This window comes from Mya arenaria, chromosome 1 (assembly GCF_026914265.1).
Source record: "Mya arenaria isolate MELC-2E11 chromosome 1, ASM2691426v1".
NCBI lineage: Eukaryota > Metazoa > Mollusca > Bivalvia > Myida > Myidae > Mya > Mya arenaria.
In genome coordinates, this window is record NC_069122.1 from 2,668,653 (window position 1) to 2,682,324 (window position 13,672).

Consider the following 13,672-nt stretch of genomic DNA (forward strand, 5'->3'; position numbering starts at 1 on the left):
CTCAAATTCTGAATTTTATATAGCACGGCTTGTTCAAAAATATGATTCCATGCAATAGCATAAGAATTCGGGCTTGTTCATCCAAAAGTCTAATTTCGATGACAAGGATAAGGCTAAGATCAATACTGAATACTGGCCCTGGTCTCAACATTTATCACTGTGTAGCAACACTATTAATTCAACCGTTATTTTATCATTTTTAATCATCATTTTGAATTATTGATTGGAGTTGTTTTATTTTTTTCCAGCATCTGTAGCACAGTATTGACGCACTACAAATGAACCTTATTCTTCAATTTCCATATAAAAAAATTCATTAAGCTGATCAATTGATAAAATAGACATCGCCATTTTGAAATGAAACATATGTATTTGCAGATGAATTCCGTCAATGAAAAAGAGGGCCATACCCCAGTCTTTGCCTGTGGGAATGTGGTGTACCACAGGAGGTCAGATGGCATTCCATGATGGAATAACATTTCTTACCAAATTCAGCAGGTCAAAAGTGCTCTTAACCATCCACAGACAGTATTTGGCAGACTAGGAACAAGAAATTCCACTACATGTAATAGCTGTTTGGTTGTGCATGAACAGCAAATGCATCCGGTGCTGGTTTGTTAACATGCAGGGGCTGCCACTGTCTTCCTTTAGGATAACAAAGATGTCAGTTTCCAGCAAAATAATCCAGGTATGGAATCTTTCATATATTATACATTTTTCAATCCATTTTACCTTCAGATATAAATTTAACTACTGAAAAATATCTAACTATCAACTTGCTGATATATCAGTTTCTAAGTTTACCCTAAACTCTTTCACACAGCCACCACTTACATGTATATAGTGCTAGTACATATTTTTTGTGTTTCTCTGTTAATGTAAATCACTGAGTTTATTAAGCATTTTCTTCTTGTCTTCTAATGCAGGAAGAACCCCAGGCCCCAGTATCACGAAAGAACTTAAGACAAATCTCTGACTCAATCTCAAAGAATGAACTCAAAACAGGACTCATTTTAAGTCGAAACTCATTTCAGTGTTCACAAAAAAACTCAATCTCAAACTCAATCTCAAACTCAAAAAATCAAGCTTAACATTTGAGACAGCCTTGTAGCACTCTCATTTTTTGTCTCAAACTCAAAAATGGCCGACAACTATGTAGATAGATTCCAGCGTCTGCAGAGAATCGCTATGTATGGTCAAAAGCTACTAAAACATCGATGATACAATAATATAACTACGTTTAACTCAATTATTTTGAACAAATATAAGCATATCACATTTTTACATCAAACTTATTCGAATCAGAATCGGTATTTTTTGGAGTGTATTGTTTAATGGTGTATATGCTTATACTTGACAATGACAGTTCGGTATGGCTATTGAACATGCACTTTTATTGAACATGCACTAATGCATATGGCAATAGGGTTTACAATTGTCACACACATCAATTTCTTCAAGTTTCTCAAAATGTACATGACATAAGTGCACAATATACATGAATAGTATGAGCCCATAACCATTAAAATATCAGTTTTGAGGTACTAATAATAAACAATAAAATCTAATTGATTTACTCCAATGCCATTGATTTCCACAGTACTTATCTCACAATACTGTCAGAATTCAAGCATGAAGATGCTTAGCACTACTTTGGATGTTTTCTCTTTGATTATATGACATTAAAATATAGACAGCTTTTACTTTAACAATCACAATTTAAGTCATGGCAAAACAGTGATTGGTCTCCATGGTAACATTTCTTAACAAAATTTCAAGTTAATAATTGCTTATCTGAACAAATATCCTTTGCAGAATAAAACTCTAATTCAGAATCATATCATGGAGCAGTCAAGACTACACAAAAAATGACAATCTGTACAAGTGAATTCACATGAAAACACTGCATTTACAACTTAATAATTCCCTGGCATACAAAAAAGAAATATCAATTCTGACATTCAGTCTTGACATGTATAACTGCTCCACATATGGTTTATATAACATTGCTTGACAACACATGTTCAGTACAACAGAGGGAGATGTGGTGTACTATCCTGTTCAAAGAAATGCATATCTTGTTTTCAATAGCTTCAATACAAAAAAGTAACTTAATCGAAAATGGTTGCAATTTTGCCACCAACAATCCAAACGACAACAGTAGCCATACACATATTTCGATAGGCATGATAAGGTAGTCATCTCCGAAACTTGAATATAATCATTGATACTGTTGAAGTTGTATTTGCTGCTTGTGAAAGGACTAAGGCATAAGGCAAAGTCTGAATAGTATCAAAGAATTAAATGGAAATACCATTCTAGCTACTTGTTTAACTGTTTCTAAAGTGTACACTATTATAGCTTTTCATTTCACTGTTCACATGCTATAGATAACAAAGTTCTTCACATTATTTTGTGTTGAACATCATGTTCAGCAAAGTAATACAAGATGAATTCTCGAATATATGAACACAACTACATAAAAAGAACTAATGACATATTGCAAATAATTTTGTTTAAATAATTGATATTCACAAATTCAGTAGACTTTTCAATTTTAGTTGTAAAAATAAGTGTATTGATACTATAACTAGATAAATTAGAACACAACCTACATTTACAGCCAATAAAACTGATGACAGGTAATCATTAATTCTATGCCTATTTATTAAAAAATTAATCTTTTGCAGTTGCTAAAAGCTGACAACACTGCCACCGACTCATCCACTACACAATTCCTGCGTCATTTTACTTTTAAAATGTCTCTAATAACGTGGTTATATTCTTAGTCAGTAATATGACTGGAATAAAAATCTTAATGATTAAGAGCGATCAGTCGGTCCACTACATCCATTCTTAAAACTTAAGATTTTAATTCATTTTATATGACTATAACATAGCTATAACAGTTTCAATGACTTACAATTGTTTTTACAGAAAATTGAATAAATAAAGGGTTTACAATTCATTAAATGGTATGATAGAACTATTGCTAAACACTTGTTCAAGTTTTTTTTCAAGTATTGCTTTTTTTAGTTCAAATAACTCATTCTCATGGGCTACCCGGTTCTCGGCCAACTGCAGTTCTACTCTGGCTCTCTTCTTTTCCAGCTCATACAGTTCGTCCACCTCAGTTGATCGTTTTCGAACTGTTAAAGATCCAAAGTAATGACCTTCAAAAGCCTGATAAACATAATGAATGAAAAGAACCATGGAAAAAGGATAGATAGAGTCAGTTATATAGTTTCAGCACATTATGAAGTGAAGGAGACTCATGAAATTTACTAGACTGTGGTTTTCTTCCTATAATTAAATACAAACTATGCCCAAAATGACATACATTTCCTCTGCATTTCCTCTGCAAATACACATGGAACTTCATCTGAAAAATAAATAAACAACCTAATAAACGTAATAAACTGAGGAATAGACATGAACATTTAAATTTGTGTTCATATTGTTATCCTATTCTCAATACTAGTAATTTCCATATATTGCTTTAATAGATAAAATTGTCTTTAAAATATCAGATTATTAGATTATGCATGTTTAAACACTTAACTCATTCTGAAAAAATAGGGTTTTTAATATAAGCAATTATAGCCTATTAACTTTATGTATCAGTTAGGTAAATGCAGAGGACTAAAGTAATTGGGCAGACGCTTTTCAGTTTTCTATATTTTACAGTTACAGTGATCTTGAACTTGAACCAAACACAATCAAAAGCAATATCAAGATAGTTTCACTTATAAGCTACTAACATACCAATTTTCATTACTTTCCATCAATGCTACTTGACATTGTCGTGCCGAAACCAATCCCTAGCAATGACATCACATACCTGTTGACGAAGACATCAAAGCACTGCCACTTGCACAGGTACTTGTAGTCTGTATACATTCCGCAGCTGAAAAACATTACAAAAGTTATGGATAATATACTTTTTTTCAAATATGTATTCAAGCAAAATAATGAAACAACATTGGACCACACCTCCTCTATATTTTGCTTGAACTGATAAAACCGGAACAAGAACTTTCCTTGTATCATTTCATAACTTTTGCCAACCTGAATTTACACATGTTTAAATTGAATAACACTTACATGTAATGTTTTCATTGATCCTGCCACATGCACCAGTTCCAGGTTGAGAGCTGTCATGATCTACAACAAAGTAGACACAAGAAATCATAACAAGTATCATGCATGAGTGAAATATTGTGCCCAAAACAATGGACAGAACACAAAAGTGAATTTTTGTCAATTTCCAGAACAATATTTCACTAGTAAAATACCAAATTGCTGAAAATTGTCAATTATTAACAAGACATTAAAGCTGCACTCTCACAGATTGAATGTTTTGAAATCTCTGCACTCTCACAGATTGAATGTTTTGAAATCTTTTTTTTATTTTTTGTCTTGGAACTAGCGAATTTTATCCAAAATACATGGAAACTAGTTATAAAGGACTGGTGACAAAAAATTAGATTGCAGATTTTCATATTAAAGTTCAAAATTTGATGTTTTAAGCATTTTTCTTTAACTGTTAAGAACTATTAAGCCTTAAAACATATATTTTCGAACGGAAATATGAAAATCTACAATCTGATTTTTTTTGTCAGCAATTTTATATTATCGGCTTGCAGATATTTATGCAAAAAGTTTGCTCCTTCCAAGATAAAAAAATAAAAAGTTGTAAAAATGATATAACTATGAGAGTGCAGCTTTAAACAGAAAAGCAAATATTTAACTGATTTTTTTTTCCAATTTGCAAGATAAACATACTTCACATGAACATTGGTTTGGATACATCACTTATTCCTCAATATTGTGATAATTACCTTATATATAAAATGATTTAGTGTAATAGTGTTCCTTTATTAACATTTGTGTGAATACAGCTTCTGATATTGTTTAAGTATACAAACTTAACATAACATGTTATAATCAAAGTAATATAGTCATGTAAATGTTAAATTAATTAATCCTATAAGTCAAACTTTTAATTTATACAAAAACAGTTATATACCGTTCTCAATGATGAATGAGTAGGACCCACTCTCAACCCCGCCAGCAATGCCAGTCAGAACATTTGTGTCCTTTAGTTTGTCTAGAAGCAAATTATCGCATGCTGAAAACTGCTCTCCAGGTCCACCCCCAGTCTTTTGGCTGCGAAAGAATTTCTCCTTTGCTGAAAAAGTCAGTGGTCGAAATTAGCACAAGCCCGCAAGCCCTGCACTGGTAAAATGTCTTTCGGGCTTACTCAAATTCTGAATTTTATAAAGCAGGGCTTGTTCAAAAATTTGATGCCAAGAAATAGTATAATAATTCGGGCTTGTTGATCCCAAAGTCTGATTTCGATGACTGTAAAAAGTATGAAAATTTTCAATCAATTAAATTTAAATATCCCCGGCAAATTATGCACAATTCAAAGCAAATAAATTATTAATTTCACCTTGCAGTGATAAAATGGGAATCCAAGCCCCACAAAGAAAATGAAATCAACAAAATATTTCTAGAAGGAGATCCCAAAACCCATTTTCAATTACAAATGTTTGGGTTTAAACTGTGGGATCACATGTCCCACATAGATGCCAATTTATATGGCTTCACATGCAGGACCAACAGTATAGAACAAGATAATTTCTGCATAACCGGTTATTTATTCCTTCACCGATTGCACCTATAAAACTGGAAAGTTTTACAGTTGAGAAAAGTTCATTATCATGGAAAACAAATAGAACCGATATAGTTTTTTTTTTAAACTTTATTTTTCAACTTTATTATTATATCCATAAACTTTACTGCATTATAGAGGATCTTAGGTATACAGATTTTACTGTTTTCAAGAACTAAATTGATATAACATTTTATCATAGAAAATGGCCTAAAGCTACGTACATTGTTCTGTTAATTTTTTTATTTACCCCGTTGCTTTGAGTTCTGGTACATCTTCCGGACCTCTTCCACAGTTCTGCGTGTACCACCACAGCTGAAGTAGGAGTACAACATCATATACAAAAAATGAAACACGTACTGAAAATCACATTATACAAATGTAGACCATTTAACACAATAATGTCAGGCATGCACTTTAGTTGTAACAAAATAGTGTGTAGTGAAATTAGACACAAATTTATATATCGTCCTGGGATACTGCTCTTGAATCTTAAAATTTGCACTAATTTCAAGGAATACAACAGGATATACTGTGAACATAAAATATTTTAAAAGCATCAGAAAATATTAAAGCTGCACTCTCACAGATTGAAGGTTTTTACAACTTTTTAATTGTTTGTTTTTCGAGCGAGCCAATTTTGCAAAAATCCATGGAAAGCAGTTATATAAGACTGCTGACAAAAATTAGATCGCAGATTAATTTATTATATTTAAGTTCAAAAATTGATGTTTTATGCATTTTTCCTAAATCTTATATCATTGGTTTGCAGATATTTACACATAAATATGCTCTTTCCCAGACAAAAAATAAAAAGTTGTAAAAATGGTCAATCTGTGAGAGTGCAACTTTAAGCAATGGTACGACAAAATAGTTTTATATATTAAACTTATCAATACTAGGGAAAGTTTAACTTAGAAACAAAGTGAAAATAAACACCATGAATCATATGACACTTCTGACTTACGAATTTATTTCCATTACGATCTCATCCCATTTGGCCTCCTTGGCCTTATTTCCGAGAGTGGCCCCTTTGAACTTTCCAAAAAGTGAATCATGTTGATTCAGTATTGTTGACAGAGCGGAGTGCCGCTCTGAATCGGTCCAATTGTTCGAGCGCTTCTTCAACTCGTTCATTTTGCGTTGTTTTGGCCACAGACGACCCCGATGATGACATAAGCTCGCGGTTCATCTTCCAGTTGAAGAGTATTTAGCGGAATATAACCGCTTACGCGAATGCAGATCGATAATAGTTGAGACTGAGTTAAAAACTCGGCTGAGAACGGTCTCAAAATATTTCGTGATCACCAAATTGAGTCGGATCTCAACTGAGTCAAAAAAAAATCTCAAGTCAAATTTTGAGTTTAAGTTTGAGATTGAGTTTGAGTTCAAGGCCCCAGTATCACGAAAGAACTCAAACTCAATCTCAAACTTAAACTCAAAATTTGACTTGAGATTTTTTTTTGACTCAGTTGAGATCCGACTCAATTTGGTGATCACGAAATATTTTGAGACCGTTCTCAGCCGAGTTTTAAACTCAGTCTCAACTATTATCGATCTGCATTCGCGTAAGCGTTTATATTCCGCTAAATACTCTTCAACTGGAAGATGAACCGCGAGCTAATGTCATCTTCGGGGTCGTCTGTGGCCAAAACAACGCAAAATGAACGAGTTGAAGAAGCGCTCGAACAATTGGACCGATTCAGAGCGGCACTCCGCTCTGTCAACAATACTGAATCAACATGATTCACTTTTTGGAAAGTTCAAAGGGGCCACTCTCGGAAATAAGGCCAAGGAGGCCAAATGGGATGAGATCGTAATGGAAATAAATTCGTAAGTCAGAAGTGTCATATGATTCATGGTGTTTATTTTCACTTTGTTTCTAAGTTAAACTTTCCCTAGTATTGATACGTTTAATATATAAAGCCATTTTGTGGTACCATTGCTTAAAGTTGCACTCTCACAGATTGACCATTTTTACAACTTTTTATTTTTTTTGTCTGGGAAAGAGCATATTTATGTGTAAATATCTGCAAACCAATGATATAAGATTGCTGACAAAAATTCAAATCGTAGATTTTTATATTTCCGTTTGAAAATTAATGATTTATGGGTTAAACCGTTACTAATAGTTTAGGAAAAATGCATAAAACATCAATTTTTGAACTTAAATATATTAAATTAATCTGCGATCTAATTTTTGTCAGCAGTCTTATATAACTGCTTTCCATGGATTTTTGCAAAATTGGCTCGTTCGAAAAACAAACAATTAAAAAGTTGTAAAAACCTTCAATCTGTGAGAGTGCAGCTTTAATATTTTCTGATGCTTTTAAAATATTTTATGTTCACAGTATAATATGCTGTTGTATTCCTTGAAATTAGTGCACATTTTAAGATTCAAGAGCAGTATCCCAGGACGATATATAAATTTGTGTCTAATTTCACTACACTCTATTTTGTTACAACTAAAGTGCATGCCTGACATTATTGTGTTAAATGGTCTACATTTGTATAATGTGATTTTCAGTAAGTGTTTCATTTTTTGTATATGATGTTGTACTCCTACTTCAGCTGTGGTGGTACACGCAGAACTGTGGAAGAGGTCCGGAAGATGTACCAGAACTCAAAGCAACGGGGTAAATAAAAAAATTAACAGAACAATGCAGCTTTAGGCCATTTTCTATGATAAAATGTTATATGAATTTAGTTCTTGAAAACAGTAAAATCTGTATACCTAAGATCCTCTATAATGCAGTAAAGTTTATGGATATAATAATAAAGTTGAAAAATAAAGTTAAAAAAAAAAACTATATCAGTTCTATTTGTTTTCCATGATAATGAACTTTTCTCAACTGTAATACAATATCAGAACATGTATTCACACAAATGTTAATAAAGGAACACTATTACACTAAATCATTTTATATATAAGGTAATTATCACAATATTGAGGAATAAGTGATGTATCCAAACCAATGTTCATGTGAAGTATGTTTATCTTGCAAATTGGAAAAAAAATCAGTTAAATATTTGCTTTTCTGTTTAAAGCTGCACTCTCATAGTTATATCATTTTTACAACTTTTTATTTTTTTATCTTGGAAGGAGCAAACTTTTTGCATAAATATCTGCAAGCCGATAATATAAAATTGCTGACAAAAAAAATCAGATTGTAGATTTTCATATTTCCGTTCGAAAATATATGTTTTAAGGCTTAATAGTTCTTAACGGTTTAAGAAAAATGCTTAAAACATCAAATTTTGAACTTTAATATGAAAATCTGCAATCTAATTTTTTGTCACCAGTCCTTTATAACTAGTTTCCATGTATTTGGATAAAATTCGCTAGTTCCAAGACAAAAAATAAAAAAAAGATTTCAAAACATTCAATCTGTGAGAGTGCAGAGATTTCAAAACATTCAATCTGTGAGAGTGCAGCTTTAATGTCTTGTTAATAATTGACAATTTTCAGCAATTTGGTATTTTACTAGTGAAATATTGTTCTGGAAATTGACAAAAATTCACTTTTGTGTTCTGTCCATTGTTTTGGGCACAATATTTCACTCATGCATGATACTTGTTATGATTTCTTGTGTCTACTTTGTTGTAGATCATGACAGCTCTCAACCTGGAACTGGTGCATGTGGCAGGATCAATGAAAACATTACATGTAAGTGTTATTCAATTTAAACATGTGTAAATTCAGGTTGGCAAAAGTTATGAAATGATACAAGGAAAGTTCTTGTTCCGGTTTTATCAGTACAAGCAAAATATAGAGGTTTGGTCCAATGTTGTTTCATTATTTTGCTTGAATACATATTTGAAAAAAAGTATATTATCCATAACTTTTGTAATGTTTTTCAGCTGCGGAATGTATACAGACTACAAGTACCTGTGCAAGTGGCAGTGCTTTGATGTCTTCGTCAACAGGTATGTGATGTCATTGCTAGGGATTGGTTTCGGCACGACAATGTCAAGTAGCATTGATGGAAAGTAATGAAAATTGGTATGTTAGTAGCTTATAAGTGAAACTATCTTAATATTGCTTTTGATTGTGTTTGGTTCAAGTTCAAGATCACTGTAACTGTAAAATATAGAAAACTGAAAAGCGTCTGCCCAATTACTTTAGTCCTCTGCATTTACCTAACTGATACATAAAGTTAATAGGCTATAATTGCTTATATTAAAAACCCTATTTTTTCAGAATGAGTTAAGTGTTTAAACATGCATAATCTAATAATCTGATATTTTAAAGACAATTTTATCTATTAAAGCAATATATGGAAATTACTAGTATTGAGAATAGGATAACAATATGAACACAAATTTAAATGTTCATGTCTATTCCTCAGTTTATTACGTTTATTAGGTTGTTTATTTATTTTTCAGATGAAGTTCCATGTGTATTTGTAGAGAAAATGCAGAGGAAATGTATGTCATTTTGGGCATAGTTTGTATTTAATTATAGGAAGAAAACCACAGTCTAGTTATTTTCATGAGTCTCCTTCACTTCATAATGTGCTGAAACTATATAACTGACTCTATCTATCCTTTTTCCATGGTTCTTTTCATTTATTATGTTTATCAGGCTTTTGAAGGTCATTACTTTGGATCTTTTACAGCTCGAAAACGATCAACTGATGTGGACGAACTGTATGAGCTGGAAAAGAAGAGAGCTAGAGTAGAACTGCAGTTGGCCGAGAACCGAGTAGCCCATGAGAATGAGTTATTTGAACTGAAAAAAGCAATACTTGAAAAAAACCTTGAACAAGTGTTTAGCAAAAGTTCTATCATACCATTTAATGAATTGTAAACCCTTTATTTATTCAATTTTCTGTAAAAAAAATTGTAAGTCATTGAAACTGTTATAGCTATGTTATAGTCATATAAAATAAATTAAAATCTTAAGTTTTAAGAATAGATGTAGTGGACCGACTGATCGCTCTTAATCATTAAGATTTTTATTCCAGTCATATTACTGACTAAGAATATAACCACGTTATTAGAGACATTTTAAAAGTAAAATGACGCAGGAATTGTGTAGTGGATGAGTCGGTGGCAGTGTTGTCAGCTTTTAGCAACTGCAAAAGATTAATTTTTTAATAATTAGGCATAGAATTAATGATTACCTGTCATCAGTTTTATTGGCTGTAAATGTAGGTTATGTTCTAATTTATCTAATTATAGTATCAATACACTTATTTTTACAACTAAAATTGAAAAGTCTACTGAATTTGTGAATATCAATTATTTAAACAAAATTATTTGCAATATGTCATTAGTTCTTTGTATGTAGTTGTGTTCATATATTCGAGAATTCATCTTGTATTACTTTGCTGAACATGATGTTCAACACAAAATAATGTGAAGAACTTTGTTATCTATAGCATGTGAACAGTGAAATGAAAAGCTATAAAAGTGTACACTTTAGAAACAGTTAAACAAGTAGCTAGAATGGTATTTCCATTTAATTCTTTGATACTATTCAGACTTTGCCTTATGCCTTAGTCCTTTCACAAGCAGCAAATACAACTTTAACAGTATCAATGATTATATTCAAGTTCTAGAGATGACTACCTTATCATGCCTATCGAAATATGTGTATGGCTACTGTTGTCGTTTGGATTGTTGGTGGCAAAATTGCAACCATTTTAGATTAAGTTACTTTTTTGTTTTGAAGCTATTGAAAACAAGATATGCATTTCTTTGAACAGGATAGTACACCACATCTCCCTCTGTTGTACTGAACATGTGTTGTCAAGCAATGTTATATAAACCATATGTGGAGCAGTTATACATGTCAAGACTGAATGTCAGAATTGATATTTCTTTTTTGTATGCCAGGGAATTATTAAGTTGTAAATGCAGTGTTTTCATGTGAATTCACTTGTACAGATTGTCATTTTTTGTGTAGTCTTGACTGCTCCATTGATATGATTCTGAATTAGAGTTTTATTCTGCAAAGGATATTTGTTCAGATAAGCAATTATTAACTTGAAATTTTGTTAAGAAATGTTACCATGGAGACCAATCACTGTTTTGCCATGACCTAAATTGTGATTGTTAAAGTAAAAGCTGTCTATATTTTAATGTCATATAATCAAAGAGAAAACATCCAAAATAGTGCTAAGCATCTTCATGCTTGAATTCTGACAGTATTGTGAGATACTGTGGAAATCAATGGCATTGGAGTAAATCAATTAGATTTTATTGTTTATTATTAGTACCTCAAAACTGATATTTTAATGGTTATGGGCTCAAACTATTCATGTATATTGTGCACTTATGGCATGTACATTTTGAGAAACTTGAAGAAATTGATGTTTGTGACAATTGTAAACCCTATTTCCATATGAATTAGTGCATGTTCAATAGCCATACCGAACTGTCATTGTCAAGTATAAGCATATACACCATTAAACAATACACTCCAAAAAATGCCGATTCTGATTCGAATTAGTTTGATGTAAAAATATGATATGCTTATATTTGTTCAAAATAATTGAGTTAAACGTAGTTATATTATTGTATCATCGATGTTTTAGTAGTGGTTTTTCTCCTGATAAATTAAAGTAAATTTGTAAATAATGTTGTTAGACTGTATTTTCCGTCTTTAAACTTTGAAAAATAAATACAAACGCAAGTACAGTTCGAAATGAAACTGGTTCATTGTATATTTACCACTTAGTATCGTATTACTTATACAGCCAGCTTGAAATTACAATCAATTAACGCAGATATACTACTCTTCTACTGATTCAGTACACTTTACAAAAAATATGTCGTGCTGACAAAGTCCCTAAAGGCATTCCCTGCAACATCAACCGGTTGGTTCGGTGCATCTGGGTGATTGTCGGACTCGACCACAAAGCGTCCAAATGAGTCTCCCCGCTTAATCCCGATGTTGTGCAGGATGGCACACGCCATTGTCGTCCTGCAAGCCTTCATCTCGGATGTCCTTATCCCGTACGACATAACTGCAAACCTCCTCTTTAAAACACCAAACGTTTGCTCGATGATGACTCTAGTTTTACAGAGTGATCTGTTAAATCTGAAATCATTCAGAATTTGGTTGGTAAGAACGTATTTTTAACATAAATCTTTATATAAAATAACAATTATAATATCTTTGACTAGAAAGCTCCATAATTATGTCATGTCGGAATTACATCATTAAAACTAACACGACTGAACATGACCGGCAATACCTCTCCTGTGTCTGAGTCTGGGGGTTCAGGTATGGCGTCATCAAGTACTTCTTACATGCATAGCCACTATCTCCTAGCAACACTCCATCCATTCCTGCAAAAGTCAGTTCCCTTTCAAAGAGTATGTAGTGCAGTACATTAATTGTTATGCAAAATAAGTACGGGCCGGTGCTTTGCTTGAAGTACAATGGTCATGTTGTACGTCATTTATAATTGAAACAACAAAACGATTTTCATATATAACTTGGTATAAATACCATTCTCCAACTGTGCACATAATCTGCTTTCCCTAAATATACGGCTGTCGTGTACGCTCCCGGGCCACTTGGCTACGACATCCATGATGATGAAACGAGCATCGCATACCATCTGTCACCTGAAAAAATATTAAAATTATAAAGTAACTTTTAAAATCAACACCACCAACATACCTGTTTGGACAACCTATATGATGGGGATGAAAACATTTTAATTTGATGATTCATTTATTTCATTCGTTTTTTTTATCATATGGTAATGAAAAATTATTAAACCTGAACGTTCACTGAATGGAACCCTTTTCGATTTACGAAATCTGCTTCGTTATGTGTTGGTGCTCTGATGCGGACATGTGTGCAGTCTATGCACCCAAACACGTTCGGGAATCCTGAAAAGTAAGATAGCACAAAATGCAATTAACAGTAAACAAGTATTGCATGTATGTGGTTTTAAATGAACATTAATGCAATGTTATGATTCATCAAGTTATTTAAGGCAAGGGGCGTAACTGTCGAAACTAGCATGCAGCATT

At 32.4% G+C, this 13,672-nt stretch overlaps 2 protein-coding genes across 2 annotated transcripts in view; one reads left to right on the forward strand and one right to left on the reverse strand.

Moving 5' to 3' along the window:
* The window catches only part of LOC128237486 (solute carrier family 23 member 2-like), a 53,631-nt gene that overhangs the window by 17,038 nt on the left and 22,921 nt on the right, over positions 1-13,672 (forward strand). The window lies entirely within an intron of this gene.
* Positions 12,428-13,526, reverse strand: LOC128237495 (putative nuclease HARBI1). The gene is made up of 4 exons (XM_052953078.1): positions 13,416-13,526; positions 13,140-13,251; positions 12,883-12,976; positions 12,428-12,725 (listed from the first exon to the last, which is right to left on the reverse strand). Exons 2-4 carry the CDS (start codon positions 13,249-13,251, stop codon positions 12,443-12,445), a joined length of 489 nt encoding a protein of 162 aa, XP_052809038.1. The 5' UTR covers positions 13,416-13,526; the 3' UTR covers positions 12,428-12,442.

Bases quoted from the DNA above. Each gene is read 5' to 3' on its own strand.
- LOC128237495 (XM_052953078.1), bottom strand. From the start codon at position 13,251: ATGGTATGCGATGCTCGTTTCATCATCATGGATGTCGTAGCCAAGTGG. The intron at 12,977-13,139 runs GTATTTATACCA...TGACTTTTGCAG, and splicing joins ATGTGCACAGTTGGAGAATG to GAATGGATGGAGTGTTGCTA. The intron at 12,726-12,882 runs GTATTGCCGGTC...GAATGATTTCAG, and splicing joins CAGACTCAGACACAGGAGAG to ATTTAACAGATCACTCTGTA.